The sequence below is a fragment of the Bufo gargarizans genome, chromosome 1 (assembly GCF_014858855.1).
Source record: "Bufo gargarizans isolate SCDJY-AF-19 chromosome 1, ASM1485885v1, whole genome shotgun sequence".
NCBI lineage: Eukaryota > Metazoa > Chordata > Amphibia > Anura > Bufonidae > Bufo > Bufo gargarizans.
Genome location: NC_058080.1, coordinates 69,432,509 through 69,450,046, shown reverse-complemented (window position 1 = coordinate 69,450,046; position 17,538 = coordinate 69,432,509). Strand labels below are relative to the sequence as shown.

Below are 17,538 nucleotides of genomic sequence, written 5' to 3'. Positions count from 1 at the left end.
TTGGTGTGACAGCTTCACCCTGATGTAGGCTTTAGCCAAAAAACAACCACACCATTGAGGGTTAAATGCACTTGGTGACAGGCGCAGCTTGCCCCTGATTTTGTATATGGCCAAAAAATGAACAGACTATTGCTGGTTAAATGCACTTGGTGTGACAGCTTCACCCTGATGTAGGCTTTAGCCAAAAAACAACCACACCATTGAGGGTTAAATGCACTTGGTGACAGGCGCAGCTTGCCCCTGATTTTGTATATGGCCAAAAAATGAACAGACTATTGCTGGTTAAATGCACTTGGTGTGACAGCTTCACCCTGATGTAGGCTTTAGCCAAAAAACAACCACACCATTGAGGGTTAAATGCACTTGGTCGCAGCTTGTGCTGGCGCACCACAAGACACAAAATGGCCGCCGATCACCCCAGAAAAATGAGACTGACAAACGGTCTGTGCAGCCTAAAAACAGTGAGCAATTGAGGATCAGCAGCTCAATGATCCACAGCTGCAGATCGATCAGTTAATCAAGTCCTTTGGAGGAGTTAATCTGCCTAATCTCGCCCTACTGTCGCAGCCGCAACCTCTCCCTACGCTAATCAGAGCAGAGTGACGGGCGGCGCTATGTGACTCCAGCTTAAATAGAGGCTGGGTCACATGGTGCTCTGGCCAATCACAGCCATGCCAATAGTAGGCATGGCTGTGATGGCCTCTTGGGGCAAGTAGTATGACGCTTGTTGATTGGCTGCTTTGCAGCCTTTCAAAAAGCGCCAAGAAAGCGTCACAAAAGCGCGAAGAAAGCGACGAACACCGAACCCGAACCCGGACTTTTACGAAAATGTCCGGGTTCGGGTCCGTGTCACGGACACCCCAAAATTCGGTACGAACCCGAACTATACAGTTCGAGTTCGCTCATCCCTACTCACGAGCCGTATCCTCCTTCACCGCCTCACTTCAAGACTTACCCTTGGCCGCACTCACCGACCCAAGGGCACCAACTCCTTGAAGTATACTAGTATCCCCCCCTGTAGGCCTTGTAGCCCAACAGGGGACCCATCCTCGGCATTAACAAACCATCTGAGATGCAGGCTCCAACATGTCCTGCACCTCTTAACCATTGAATTGCTCCCCAGGATCCTATTTCCTTCAGCCACACTAATACCACCAATCCTCAACGATCGCCAACAAAAAGGGTGGGAGGGAGGGAAATTTCACTCTGAAGAGGCTGCAACTGACCCAAAGCCCCGCCTCCCCTTCTTTTAACTTCCCGCCGTAAAACCAACTCCTCCCCACCTAACTCCAACCCAGCCCCTAACATATCCAGCAATTTAACCCTTTCCTAGCCTGCGGTCTTCCCCCTAAGTCAGCTCGCCCTGCGCTATGGCTGCGCCCCCGCTCCGTTGCTTTTATGACTTAATAGGATGGAAGAATCTCCTCCGGCTACACAACCTACCCTGTTACCCCTTTAAATAACCACTCCAACACTTACTTGCTTGGTAAAATGACCATGGTGGCCAACTTTATTATTCCACGCATAACAAACCACATCGTACACCATATAATCATTAATAATAATAATAATAATAACAATAATAACAATAACCATAATAACATACGGCATTTCCACACATAACAAGGATCCTGGAGGGCAACCCTCACGAGCCGTATCCTCCTTCACCGCCTCACTTCAAGACTTACCCTTGGCCGCACTCACCGACCAAAGGGCACCAACTCCTTGAAGTATACTAGTATCCCCCCCTGTAGGCCTTGTAGCCCAACAGGGGACCCATCCTCGGCATTAACAAACCATCTGAGATGCAGGCTCCAACATGTCCTGCACCTCTTAACCATTGAATTGCTCCCCAGGATCCTATTTCCTTCAGCCACAGACAACCACCGGTGACACCTCACCTGTGGGCGTCACGCCACACCCTAAAGGCAGTCTCCAAACCCTCCTGGATACCCAAAGCCCACATATCTATGCCCACATCATTCAGGTGTACACCATCCTCCCGCAAGAACTGAGGCGACGCCGCCTCCAGTTCCCGATGACGAACCACAATCCCACCTTGCCTGCGCACAAAACGCCCCACCTCCTTATTCAATTTAGCCCGGGCTTTGTTAATCCGCTCCACAGACCTCGCAAAACGCCAGCAACGCCGCGCAACCACCTCCGACCAGACCAACAACAAATCCGGAAACTCCGACAATAGGCGTAGCACATCCAATTTTACATCCCGAATAACATCCCGGGAACGCCGCACCCCCAAATCATTGCCGCCAACGTGAAGCACCAATATATCCGGAGGCCGATCCAAAGTGGCATTCATGTGAATTTCAGGAAGAACCCGCCCCCACAGAAGCCCCCTCAAACCGATCCAACGAACCAGCAATTCCTCCACCGGGAAACCCAACTGGCGTCCATTCCTTCTAACGTCTGCGCGTAAGGCCCCCCAGTAGACGTAGGAATGCCCGAAGATCCATGCGAGACACGGAGCCGCCCCTAAAACAAAATAAAATAATTATGACAACACGTCCAAATACCCCGAATTCCGCCAACCAACACCACCCACCAACCCTCACAACAGATGAGGCCGAATATAAGAATGAAAGCAAGCCGACTCCCAACGCCCAATACGTTTTATCACCTCCTCCCCGAGCCCCCACTTAGACGCCTCCGTGGCAGCCCCTATCCGGAAAGAATGAGACGCATACTCATGAACAGGGAGACCAGCTGCACCCAGACATTTCCTAAATACCGCAATAAATTGAAAACGCGACAACCGCGAACCGTCCTGGTGAATCAACAAAGAACCCCCACCCTCAGGCCGCACCTCCAAATACTCCTCAACACAATGCACCGGACAAAGCACCGACCCAACCAAAGGCCTAAGCCACAAAACTGCACCCTTACCCGACTGATCCGTTTTCGACCTGCGGATCACACACCGTAAACCGCCATCCCCCAACCAAACATCCTCCCTCAACAAACCGCCATCCCCCGCACGACTAGCCGAAACCAATTCAGAAATCCGAAAGGCTCCGAAAAAGGCCAACGAAAAAGCCGTCCTAAACAACAGCGCTTCAAATCCAGACACACAAACCATACCTGCCTTTTCCCACAGGACCCGTAACACCTCAAAAGAAACCGGCCGTCTGCCATCCCTACGAACCGAACCCCGCCTGTAACCTTTCAGCGCCTGCCGAACCATAAAACACTGAGACACATCCGCAATTCCCCGCAATCGCAACCAGAAGGCAACAGCCGCCACCCTCCTAGATGCCACAGAAAAAGACAAACCATCCGCATAACAGGAACCCACCCAAAACCAATAACGTCCGAAGTTCCTCAACCGAACTGTACCCCCCAACACGCTCTATCAGCTCCTCCCACAACGACCACACTGACGAATAGGCCGACCACGTACCTCTACTGAGCGACTGCCCAATCAGACCTGCCGACACCCCAAGGCCACGCTCCAGAGCCACTGGGGACAAGGTAAGCCCTGAACTTCGGCGCCCGGCGCCAGGCTGCGGAAGCGATCCCACTGAAAACGAGAAAGGGAATCCGCAAGTGAGTTATCCACCCCTGGCACATGCACCGCAACAAAACATGCATTCAAACGCAGCCCCCGCAACACCAAATGCCTGAGTAAATTCAACACCGGCGGAGAATTAGCTGTCTGGCTGTTAATCGCCTGCACTACCCCCATGTTGTCACAATAAAAACGCACCCGCCGATTCCTGAGCCAATCCCCCCACAACTCCGTAGCCAAAACTATGGGAAAAAGCTCCAGCAAAACCAAGTTGCTAAGGAAACCAGCACGCTCCCACTCCACCGGCCACGCCCCCGCGCTCCATTGCCCCTGGCAAAAAACACCATAACCACACGAACCCGCAGCATCAGAAAACAACTCCAGATCCACACTACTGATCGCCTCCTCCATCCATATCGACCGCCCATTATACTCCCCCAAAAAACTCTCCCACACCGCCAAATCCTCTTTCACCGCAACAGGTAAACGTAAATAATGAAAAGGGGCCACCACCCCCGCCGTGGACAACGCCAAACGCCGACAAAAAACCCTACCCATCGGCAAAATCCGACAAGCAAAATTCAATTTACCCAATACAGACTGAACCCGCTTAAGCTGAACCTTCTTAGCTTTTCGCAGAAAAACGACCTCTCCCAACAGATCAGACACCTTATTGTCCGGTAACCGACACTCCATGGCCATGCTGTCAATTTCAATCCCCAGAAACGTAATGACCGTGGAAGGCCCTTCCGTTTTTTCCGCCGCTAAAGGAACACCAAACCTCGCCGCCACACGCTCCATCGTGTGCAACAACACCGGACACACCTTAGATCCGGCCGGACCTAAGAACAAGAAATCGTCCAAATAATGTAGCACCGAGTTCCATCCCGACTCCTGCTTCACCACCCACTCCAGAAAAGAACTGAACGACTCAAACAGTGAACACGAAATTGCACAGCCCATAGGCAAACAACAATCCACATAATAACAACCGTCCCATTGAAATCCCAGCAAATGCAAACTATCCGGGTGAATGGGCAACAACCGAAAAGCAGCCTCAATGTCCGTCTTAGCAAGCAAGGCCCCCTGCCCAAAACGCCGAACCCAACGCACCGCCGCATCAAAAGACGTGTAAGACACAGAACACAACTCATCCGCTATTCCATCATTCACCGACCCCCCTTCCGGATACGACAAATGATGAATAAGTCTAAACTTATTGGGTTCTTTCTTAGGCACCAATCCCAATGGGGACACCCACAAGTCAGGCAAGGGGAGCTCACTAAAGGGACCTACCACTCTGCCTGCCGCAACCTCCTTCTCAATCTTATCTCTCACCACCTCCGGATGACGCAATGCCGAGGACAAATTCCGCACCGACAAACACGGCGCGACCGAACTACACGGGATCACAAAACCGTCAGTAAACCCCGCCAACAAAAAACGCCCAACCTCCCTATTTGGATAAATCTTTAAATAGGGCTCCATCTCTTCCACCCTCACCGGAGTCACCCCTCTTCTGCACAGCCTCGGGTCCTTTACCCTTCCCCCGTTTGAAGCAGCGCGACAAACTGTGGGAGCCACCGCAACCGGAACACTCGTGCTTGTACCGGCAATCGGACAAGAACCTACAATGTCCCTCATTGTATTGCCAACAACAGCCCTTCCTACCTCCCCCCTGCGATTCAGAAGCCGAGGAACCCCCGGCCGATCCCCGAAAGGGCTGGGGGCCACCCCTAGGAGCCGCCATCAATCTCATCCATAGACCTATGTCCTTATGGTCCCACCGTATGGTAGGCCTGACCGCCTTCCGTTGCCGGAACTGCTCATCATACCTGAGCCACGCCACGCCCCCATACGTCCGATGCGCCTCCCCCACCGCGTCCATATAACAGAACAGAGCTGAGCAATGTTCAGGCGCCTTTTCCCCAACCACGCTGGCCAAAATCGCAAATGCCTGAAGCCAATTCTGAAAAGTACGTGGGATCAACCTGTACCGCCTCCTCTCCTCATCCTCCTTTTTACTGTCATCAGGCCTCCCACGATCCAAATTAAATTTCTCCAAAGGAAGCAAGGAAAATATTTCCACATATTCATCCCTCCATATCTTTTCCTTGACCTCTTGCTTTAAATGAGACCCCAGTGGCCCTTCAAAGCACACATAAATTTCCCCTTTAGCTGCATCCGACAGTCGAACGCCATCCCCCACCTCACTCCTGCCTCCGGTCCCAGACACAGAAGCCTGCACACCACCCGTGACCCCGCCATCACCAACACCCACTGCACCTTGCACCGTCCCCTGCTCCAAGGTCCCGCTAGCCTGCCCAGGCGCCCAGACCGCCGCCGGTGATGAAGGCCCTCCTGACCCCAACCGCGACAGCAAGGACAACATCCCCGACAGAACCTCCCGAGCCAACACATCAGAACCCCCCCCACTACCCTGAACATCCCCCCCAGATGGCGTCTGACACGTCGTCACCTCACCTGGCCGTCCCCGGACAGATCCTCCAGCAGCCGCCTCTTCCCTCCTGGATGTCCGCACCGGCGAGCTAGGTCCACATGGCACGGCCTCCTCCAGAATCGCGCTGTCCCTTCCGCCTGCCGCGACGTCCTCCCCCGACTCCAACTCCCCTTCCTCCAGAAGCGCCGCCTCCCCCTCAGGACACCGACGTGAGGAGAGGGTAACAGGCCGCACACCAGCCGGGCGGGCCGCACACACCGGCCGCGATTCCACCACACCTCCTGCTCCACTAGGCCCTGACTCAGCTGCCGTCCGACAGCCAGCCGCCACACCATGCCTCCGGTCCGGGTACACGGCCACCACCTCTTCCCCGTCAGTCCTCTGGCCGCCATGTCGCCGACCCGCCACACGAGGGCGCGACGCACCCACATCACATCCCGCCGCAGCGCTCCGATCCTCCGCACACTGCAGCTGCCGGCCCGAATCCCCCAGCCGCAGCGCCAGACACTCCAGCTCCTCCCGAACAGGTAGGCCCGAGCCGGAAGACGACCCGGCCGCTCCACTCCCCCTCTCCACCGGCGCCGTCCTCCTGGCGCGGCCCCGGCGCGGAGCATCTCGCGGGGCCGTCGCCGCCCGGGAACGGTCCCTCCCCCGTGCTGCAAGGGAGACGGGTCTAGGGGAAGCCTGACCCTCTCCCGCCGGCCCGCCACGCGGTGCGGAATTCCTCCCGCTGCGTCTGGGGACCCGGGAGGCCAAGGACACCACAGACCGCAGCGGAGGGTCCCGGACGGGGCTTCCAACGCGCCGGCGGACCCGGGGAGTAGCTTCTGGGCTCAACCGCTCAGGGGGGACAGATCTCCTGGCCCTGACCGCGCGAGCCACAGCAACCGGAGGGGCGGGAGGGAGAAGGGCAGCCTGGATAGATTGCTGCATGAAATCCACCCCATGTACCTGCACCGCGTCCCTCACCGCCGCCAGCAACTCATCCAAGGAGGCCATGTCGCCACAAATTTCACTCTGAAGAGGCTGCAACTGACCCAAAGCCCCGCCTCCCCTTCTTTTAACTTCCCGCCGTAAAACCAACTCCTCCCCACCTAACTCCAACCCAGCCCCTAACATATCCAGCAATTTAACCCTTTCCTAGCCTGCGGTCTTCCCCCTAAGTCAGCTCGCCCTGCGCTATGGCTGCGCCCCCGCTCCGTTGCTTTTATTCTGATTTCTGTCAGATATTGAGAAAAACATGCACATGTGTCTTTTTATATAGTGTATGCAAACTTCTGGTTTCAACTGTAGGTAAGCTGCCAGCCTCTCCCAGAGTCTGCACTTGGTATGAGTTGTTACAAGTACACACATACAGTATATTGGTTTTGGGTCTGTGCAGTTACATCTTTGTTCAGAGCAACTACAAGTATACTGATATAAGAGAAAATGTAGTGATGAGTTTAATATGTGTTTAAAGGGAGTCTGTCATCACAGTTTCCCCTTTTTAACCCTTCCCATAGCTTTCTAGCAGCATTACAGTTGATAAAAAACGTTACCTTTATAAGCAATCGTGGACTTATAAAACTGGCAAAAATCATCTTAGTAGTATATGCAAATGAGGGCTTGCAAGTGCCCAGGGGCAGCATCAACCTCGTAGGTGCCCAGGTAGCTCTGCCTTATCGTCGCTTCCCCCGCCCAGTCTTTCCCTCTGCCCGCCCATCTTCTTACTTCTTCTCTCGCCGAGATCCTGCGCCTACGCGCTGAGTCCGTCGGCCGGCGCATGCGCACTGCGTTGTCCATTCCTGGTACGGCATCACAGTAATTAATGCGCATGCGCCGGCTAACTCGCCGTTAGCCGGCGCATGCGCATTGATTACTCTGATGCTGTACCAGGAATGGACATTGCAGTGCGCATGCGCCGGCCGACGGACTCAGCGCGCAGGCCGACGGACACAGTAATTAATGCGCATGCGCCGGCTAACTTGCCGTTAGCCGGCGCATGCGCATTGATTACTCTGATGCCGTACCAGGAATGGACATTGCAGTGCGCATGCGCCGGCCGACGGACTCAGCGCGCAGGCGCAGGATCTCGGCGAGAGAAGAAGTAAGAAGATGGGCGGGCAGAGGGAAAGACTGGGCGGGGGAAGCGACGATAAGGCAGAGCTACCTGGGCACCTACGAGGTTGACACCGCCCCTGGGCACTTGCGAGCCCTCACTTGCATATCCTACTAAGATGATTTTTGCCAGTTTTATAAGTCCACGATTGCTTATAAAGGTAACGTTTTTATCAACTGTATTGCTGCTAGAAAGCTATGGGAAGGGTTAAAAAGGGGAAACTGTGATGACAGACTCTCTTTAAGGCTTACAATGTTGCATTGTTAATATTTTTATGTTGTTTAATACAGAATAAACACAAGCAGAAACAGAGCAAAGATTAAAGAGTGACTAAACTTTCAATTAAGTTTTTTTTTTATGTCAAAAATACCCTAATAATACTTGTTCTAATGTACTTTATTTATGGATTTTGAATTTTTACTAGAGATATTCCCTGTGTGCCTTAAATTCACTATTCTCCACACAACTGACTGCTCAGCGGTGTACGGAGTACAGACTGTACACTTTATGAATGGAGTACTGGCAGGAGCACACATTGCTGCTCCTGCCTGTACCCCCCAGAGGTTTACTAAATCCTGGCATAGCACATGGGTACTCTGTAATAGCCGTTGCATACATTTATACACATTTTGAATTATTTTTTATTTTGAGACAAGTTGAAATGAATTAAGGTGGAAGAACCAGGGCTGCAATGTAAAACAGTATTTCCCTTTAACTTTATATAACTGCTTAGTGATGTCTACACCTGGCCAGATTTCTACAGTATGAGGTAACTGCTCTATACCCAAAATCCAGATGACAGGTTCCCTTTAATCTTTGTCTTTGTAGATCTTTGTAAATATCTCTTATCATAGTTCAGTAAACTCTTTATGCACCTAAGTCGTGTTAAGTCTATTTTTTCCTGAGCTTCTGACCTCATAGTAATACAATACCCCATCCCAAAACTGCCTGCCATAAGAAAAAAGTGACCCCCATAACAGAAATATGGACCGGTTTAGCCTTATATAAAAGAAATGCACATGTGATGGGCACATGAATTACTTACGTTTGAGACCTCTTTGGCGGTGACAGAAAACGGGGCTATGATGTTATATGTTGCTCCAGTGATCTGTAACAGAAGACAGAAAGGTTTCCATTATACACACAATCCAAAGCCCAGAGCCAGTATGAGATGGAGGGAAGTGAACATGTTTAATTCATACTGATCCTGGGTTACAGCTTGTAATATCAGTCAAGAGCTGCATTCACAATTCTGCTGGCTACAGAGGTGAACGCTCAGCAATCCTTTCTGCCTCAACATCTGCACCGCACTTTTTTGGTTATCTGCATTCTGAGTAGTACTCCCTTTCCACACTGTGAATGCAGCTCTGGAGCATAAATCTGGCTGTAGCTCAGGATCAGTAGATGATAAATAATACAATGTATTTACAAATTTTCATAATGTTGCAGATAATTTTGGGGTACATTTAATTCAGTACCCTATTTGTTATTAATTTCATGGGGGGTGAAAAAAAAAAAGTATTTTGACTGTTTACTGTCCATGTTAACTTTATTATTACATGTTGTTAATTCCTAAAGATGGTGTAAACTTAGACCTGTACCAGATTTATCACAGGGGCTCAGGCTGGATGATACATGTGCTGCAGGGATAGACATTTTCTCTGACCCTATACCAACTATTGGTTGGCTAAACCTTAAAACTGATTTTTCCACCAGAATTGCGGTGAAATTTCCACTCACTTTTTGTCAAGCCTGGCTCCATTTGTCGAGCATGTTGGAAAAAGGTTTACAAACCCAAGATGCGCCAAATTGCGCCATAATTTTTTACAACGTTTTGGCACAGAAACATTAGTAAATCTGGACTTACGTATCTATATTTATCTACTTAATGGAGAACTACCTCTAAACAAAAAAAAACATTTTTAATCAAAAGTCAGCGTTATTTTTATATTTCAGGAGGTTTTTTAAATTAAACTTTATATAATAAGGCTTTGAGGAACGCAGAAACCTATATGTTCAAACGCATCAGCCTGGTGAGCATTTGGTTGTTAGTGCATGTCCATATGCGCAAATTGATTAAAGAGCACCTGTCACCACTCCTGACTTGACTGTTTTAGTAATTAACTGTACTCTATGTTAGATGACCATTCTGGAGCATTGTTTTTTAGGACCTTATGTTGTAACATTCCTCGATTATTCCTACTAGACGTTTAAGAAGAAATTGCCAACTGGGTGTCAGCAGGTAGTAGTGTGTCCCTGCATAGTCCGACACAGTCCATTGAGCAATGTCAGTGTCAGAATATACAGGGATATATCCTCAACTAGTGACACCCAGAGGGCAATTTCTTCATGAAAGTCTAGTAGGAATAAAGGCTCATGCCCACGAACGTAAGAGCTTTGTGCCCGTATTGTGGACCGCAAACGGCAGGTCCGCAATATACAGGCACCCGGTGCACTCCATGCTGCTGTGCGGACCCGTTGACTTGAATCTTGGTCCATGATCCACAAAAAGTGTCAAAAGATAGGACGTGGCCTATCTTTTGCAGAGCAGAGACACAGATCGGCTGCCCACGGAAAGCACTTTCATGGGCTTTGGGGTCTGTGCTTCTGCAACGCAAAAGATAGGACATGTCCTATGTTTTGCAATATCTTGCGGATCACAGACCCATTCAAGTCAACGGGTCCACATATGCAGCACAGAGTGCCCACGGCCAGTGCCCATATATAGAGGATCACTATTTGTGGTCCGCAGCACAGGCACAGAGCCCTTAAGTTTGGGGCCATGAGCATATAGTTCTAGAGGAATGGCACCACATATAGTTGTATGAATTTTTTTTTCTAGCAAGCAGTTATTAAGGGCTCATGCACACAAACATATTTATTTTCCATGTCTGTTCCGTTTTTTTTTTTTGCGGCCCATATGCGTAAACATTCCGTGAAAACAGCAATGGCTCAGCGTGCATTCCACGTCCGTATGCCTGCATGGCCATTTCGCAAAAAATTTGAACATATCCTATCATTGTACGCATTTTGGACAAGGATAGGACAGTTCTATTATGGGCCGGATGTTCGGTTCCGCAAAATGTGTAATGCACATGGCCGGTATCCATGTTTTTGCAGACCAGCAATTTGTGGACCACAAAACACCCAATGGTCATGTGCATGAGCCCTAAAACAAAAAACATGTTAGGAGAGATGGACAGGTTCTTTAGTCCAATACCATAAAAAGAATGGAATGGAATTGGAATAACAAGGAGCAAGCCAAGTATCAAACACAACCCTGCTCCACCATCAATGAGAGTTCTTGGTGGACCGCTACACAAATTACACAAAGTACTGCTCTGTTTAAAGTATACAGTTGAAACCAGAAGTTTACATACACTATATAAAAAGACACATGTGCATGTTTTTCTTAATATATGACATGAAATCAGAATAAACCTTTCCTGTTTTTGGTCAATTAGGATTACCATAATTATTATTATTATTTGCCAAATGCCAGAATAATGAGAGAGAGAGAGAATGTTTTAAGGCATTTTTATTACTTTCTGCAAAGTCAAAAGTTTACATACATTTCATTAATACTTGGTACCATTGCCCTTAAACTGTATGACTTGGGTCAAACGTTTTGGATATCCTTCCAGAAGCTTCTCACAATAGTTGGTCAGAATTTGGGCCCATTCCTCCTGACAAATCTGGTGTAACTGAGCCATGTTTGTTGGTCACCTTGCTCGCACCTGCCTTTTCAGCTTTGCCCATACATTTTCATTAGGATTGAGATCAGAGCTATGTGATGGCTGCTCCAAAACATTGACTTTGTTACCCTTAAGCCACTTTGTAACCAGTTTGGCAGTATGCTTCGGGTCATTGTCCATTTGGAAGACCCATTTCCACCCCAAGCTTTAATTTCCTGGCTGATGTCTTGAGATGTTGCTTCAGTATTTCCACATAATCTTCTTTCCTCATGATGCCATCTATTTTGTGAAGTGCACCAGTCCCTCCGGCAGCAAAACAACCCCGCAACATGATGCTGCCGCCCCTGTGTTCCACAGTTTGGATGGTGTTCTTAGGCTTCCAAGCTTCTCCCTTTTTCCTCCAAACGTAACAAAAAAGTTCATATTTCGTTTCGTCAGACCACCGGACATGTCTCCAAAAATGTAGGTCTTTGTTCCTTTGTGCATTTGCAAACATTAATCCGGCTTTTTTATGTTTCTTTTGGAGTAACGGCATCTTCCTGGCAGAGTGGCCTTTCAGCCCATGTTGATACAGCACTCGTTTCACTCTGGATATTGACACAATCTTACCAGCTTCCACCATCATCTTCACAAGGTCTTCTGCCTTTGTTCTTGGGTTGATATGCACAGGGCCGGCCTTAGGTGTTCAGGCGCCCTGTGCGAGATAACCTTGTGGCGCCCCCCCCCCCCCCCCCAAAAAAAAAAAAAAAACACTGCTTGTTGCTGGCATCATGGCATAGGCTGGCTGACTATCCAACCAAGTAGTTACCAGCCCTCACACCCCAAAGGCCGGTGTAATGTTATACTTCCCTAGTTCGTGAGATTTCCCTACCCTCGTCACTTCCGGTCGCACCGGACATGACGTGAGGAGGTGTGCAGCGCCGCGCAGGCGCACAACGACAGGTTAGGGAAATTTCACAGCAGAGTGCGCATGCGCCAGGAGCCTCGCCGGCGGTTAGGGTAGGGAAAAACTATGGACCAATGCGCAGGCGCAGTGATCGGATGGATATTCTCAGCTGAACACCGGCCGACACTGCGCATGCATCGGGAGCCTCACCAGCGGTTAGGGAAGGGAAAAATTACGTACGGGCCAGTGCTTTTTCCCTACCCTAACCGCTGGTGAGGCTCCCAGCGCATGCGCAGTGTCGGCCGGTGTCCAGCTGAGAAAATTTGTTTCCAATGTAGTATTAATAACTAAACAATTAAATAATAAACATATTGCATTGTCTACTTACCGCCAGGACAATTAGATGATCTGGACTCTGGCTGCAGTCTGGCTCTGGGGACTCCATTGTCACTCTCTTCCCCCCCCCCTCCCTCTCTTGTCACTCTTTCCCCCCCCCTTCCCTTGTCACTCTCATTATCCCCCCTCTCCCTTGTCACTCTCATTATTCCCCCCGCCCTCCCTTGTCACGCTAATTATTTCCCCCCCCCATCACTCTCATTATTTCCCCCCCCCCATCACTCTCATTATTTCCCCCCCCCATCACTCTCATTATTTCCCCCCCCCATCACTCTCATTATTTCCCCCCCCCATCACTCTCATTATTTCCCCCCCATCACTCTCATTATTTCCCCCCCCATCACTCTCATTATTCCCCCCCCCCATCACTCTCATTATTTCCCCCCCCATCACTCTCATTATTCCCCCCCCATCACTCTCATTATTTCCCCCCCCATCACTCTCATTATTCCCCCCCCATCACTCTCATTATTTCCCCCCCCATCACTCTCATTATTCCCCCCCCCATCACTCTCATTATTCCCCCCCCCATCACTCTCATTATTTCCCCCCCCATCACTCTCATTATTTCCCCCCCCATCACTCTCATTATTTCCCCCCCCCATCACTCTCATTATTCCCCCCCATCACTCTCATTATTTCCCCCCCATCACTCTCATTATTCCCCCCCCCATCACTCTCATTATTCCCCCCCATCACTCTCATTATTCCCCCCCCCCATCACTCTCATTATTCCCCCCCCCATGTCACTCTCTTTCTTTCCTCCCCCCCTCCCCCCTTGTCACTCTCTTTCTTTCCTCCCCCCTCCCCCCTTGTCACTCTCTTTCTTTCCTCCCCCCTCCCCCCTTGTCACTCTCTTTCTTTCCTCCCCCCTCCCCCCTTGTCACTCTCTTTCTTTCCTCCCCCCTCCCCCCTTGTCACTCTCTTTCTTTCCTCCCCCCTCCCCCCTTGTCACTCTCTTTCTTTCCTCCCCCCTCCCCCCTTGTCACTCTCTTTCTTTCCTCCCCCCTCCCCCCTTGTCACTCTCTTTCTTTCCTCCCCCCTCCCCCCTTGTCACTCTCTTTCTACTCCCACCTCCACCTCTAGTGTAGCGTGGCCGAGCTCTGTTCGATCCGCGGTACAGGAGCATTTGTTTCCTGTACCCGGCCGGACTGAAAGGAAGTGCACACTAAGTGAGCACTTCCTGTCAGTCCGGCCGGGTACAGGAAACAAAAGCTCCTGTACCGCGGACCTAACAGAGCTCGGCCACGCTACATTAACAGGCGCAGGATTCTTTAGAGCGGCAAGCGCTCAGCCTCAGCCACTCAGGCGGCGCAGAATGAGGGGCGCCGCCAGCCGCCCCCAACTTATATAAGCAACTTTTTTTTTTTTTAAACCGCAACGGGCGCCGGGCGCCCCCTGCTGAATATAGGAGGAGGAGGAGGAGGAGGAGGAGGGGGGGGGGGAAACATAAGTGCCGCCTCGCCTGCCCATATTACATTGCGGGCTGTCGGCCGCCCGGCGCCCCTGTTGCTATGGCGCCCTGTGCGGCCGCACAGCCCGCACACCCCAAAGGCCGGCCCTGGATATGCACATGTCGGACCAAAGCACGTTCATCTCTGGGACACAGAACCCGTCTCCTTCCTGAGCGGTATGATGGCTGGACATTCCCATCTTATTTGTACTTGCATATAATTGTTTGCACAGATGAACGAGGCACCTTCAGGTATCTTGAAATTGCACCCAAGGTTCAGCCAGACTTGTGCAAGTCCAAAATTCTCTTCCTGATATCTTGGCTGATTTTTTAGACTTTTTCCCATGATGCTACAAAAAGAAGCAGTGTGTTTCAGGTGTGCATTTAAATACATCCACAGGTGTGTCTCTAATCACCAACCTAACAGAAGCTTCCAAACACATGACATCATCATATGGGCGGTCCAGAATTGTTTAAAGGCATAGTAATCTTAGTGTATGTAAACTTTTGATATTGCAGAAAGTAATAAAAATGCCTGAAAACATTCTCTCATTATTCTGGCATTTGGCAAATAATAATAATTATGGTAATCCTAATTGACCAAAAACAGGAAAGGTTTATTCTGATTTCATGTCAGATATTGATTAAAAAAAAAAACTGCATATGTGTCTTTTTATATATAGTGTATGTAAACTTCTGGTTTCAACTGTAAATGCTTTGAAAATAAAGTCAATTTTATCTCTTTTTCTTAGGAGTCCCTAAAGTTGTTTTTTTCTGAATGCTGGGGAAGAAAGATGTGTTTGGTCAGGTTTACCTCTGAAGAATTCTGAAAGGTTATCACAGCAGGAAGGGAGAACACCAGCCCGTTCTTGGCCTCCATTGTATTTAGTGAAGCAGTGTATGACACCTGGAAGGAGTCGCCAGCTGGAATATGAAAAGACAGATCATGGAATTCACCATAAAGGCACAAGTGTTGCTTCTTTTCTCCACATTTTTATACCCACAGATAACCTTGGGTAGCTTAAAGTGCCACTCCAGTTTAAGAAAAAAGAAAATCACATTAACTTGAGAACAAAACAGAGCACTTATATGGTGTCCTCATTTTAGCCTTTTTAGGTGCAGATACGTCAGTTTCCAGGTTCCTCTACTGCCAACCAAGATGTCCCCACCGCTTCTCAGACTACTTGATGAACACTGTCCATGTGGTGGTCCAAGACACCTTCTACTGCCCACGGATTGGCCAGCACTGTTTAAGTGAGCAGCGCTGGCCAATCCAAGAGCAGAGCTGGACAAACAGGAAGTGTCTCCGTACAGGGTCTGGATAGACTTAAAGAGTCACTGAGGTTTCAGAAATCTCTTAATATGTCACTGAGGTTTTGATTGGTGGAGGACCGAGCCCAGAGACCCCTCGATCCCTAGAATGAGGAGAGAGAAGTGCTCAGATAGCATCTTGCTTCCTCTCCTGCAGCAAGGAGAGCGAACACAATACACCAGTGCTTTTCTCTTCTTGTTCTAGAGATCGGTAGGGGTCTTGGCGCTTTAAAAAAAAGTCTCCATTCACTGACACCCAACACAGATGATAAAAAAGTAAAACTGGAAAATAAACTCAATTAGAAAGGTACAGTTACAATGAAAATCACATATTAGACTATGCCACCTTAAATGAACCTACTTCTAGTCAGACATCAGCCCAGATAACTGGAGGACGATCACATCCTCTCGTCTTTACCTCTACTTCACACCTTTTAGCAGCAAGAATATTCTCCATTTGTTCTGACATTCCCTGCTCTGCAATCCACAAGCTGCAATCACCGCCATGAATGAATCAAGAACAAAGTGGTGTGATTATGCCTGCATCCTGCGTTCTCTCCGCCTTTCTAGAAATTGAGGATCTTGTCACAAAGTGACACACTGCAGATACCAGCATTCATAGAAAGTTTTGCTATGACTATAAATTAGGAGAATCTTTTATTCTGCTCCCCACACTCTGCGTCAGCGGCTGTCACACACAGTATAGTGGAGGCTTCATGCTGACGTCTTATGGACGCTCTAATTGTTACGCAGTCTACACACACATGGTCGTCACCTCTTAGAAAGTCTTTCCGGAGGGTCTGCATCCCTGTAACAGAGCTGCTTATGTTAGAACTGGTCTCTCCTATAAGAAGGCCAGTGATGTTGTCCATGAGGGTGATATTAGACACATTCATTGAAGAGGAGGACATTCCGGTGTTATTTGTGATCAAGGCAATGTAGGCCGTTTGCTGGTCTTTTACCTGTAAGACAAGTTAAAATACCCTTAATATTACTCTCAGCTTGACAACCCTTGCCCATTTGTCCTACTCAGGAGACCATTCAGAAGATCCCACTCTGGAGGACTCAGTGGAACTATCTATGACATGGTACATAAGCATGGAGGCAGAATGGAGAGCCACTATGTACACGCAACTCCCCTTTCAGAAGACTCAAGCCAACCTTGCCTTACGAGGATAGTCATTCATCTGAATGTGCATCATGAAAAGCTACAGTAATACTACTCTGAATATCTGGCTGGCCATGGCTTCTCCCAACAAAATAAGCTCTTTGTACGAGCTGCATCCTGACTTGAATGCTGAAAGCATGACCCTTCAACAACAGAAATCTTGAAGAAGACAAAGTGATTAATTTGCCACTAATCTCTTCCATGTTTGACTGGTTGGTGGCAGAGAGGTAATTATCCGCCAATCAGCTGTTTGAATAGTCAGCTCTGGGGCAAGTGCTGTGGCCTCTTCTTCAGGCCAGTGATGTCACGTTCCTCGGTCATATGGTCTTTTTGCAGCTCAGTCTCAATCAAGTTAATTGAACTGCGCTACTATCAAAACAACCACTACACAATGTATGACACTGTACCTGCTATACAAAGAAGAATCCACAGCACTCACCCCTTCAAACAACTGATCGGCCGGGCTGTAGGAAGTTGGACCCTTGCCTATCTGATATTGATAAACTATCATAAAAGTAATGTTAAAAATCTCTAGCTATATTCT

The 17,538-nt window shown here is 49.2% G+C and overlaps 1 protein-coding gene across 1 annotated transcript in view; it reads right to left on the bottom strand.

Annotated features, from left to right (window-relative positions):
• The window catches only part of EVC2 (EvC ciliary complex subunit 2), a 193,812-nt gene that overhangs the window by 132,066 nt on the left and 44,208 nt on the right, over nt 1-17,538 (bottom strand). Inside the window, exons 5-7 of the mRNA XM_044282668.1 lie at nt 16,602-16,788; nt 15,330-15,439; nt 9,131-9,193 (exon numbers count right to left, since the gene is read on the bottom strand). Coding sequence (XP_044138603.1) covers nt 9,131-9,193; nt 15,330-15,439; nt 16,602-16,788 — 360 coding nt within the window. The remainder of the gene's footprint in view (nt 1-9,130; nt 9,194-15,329; nt 15,440-16,601; nt 16,789-17,538) is intronic.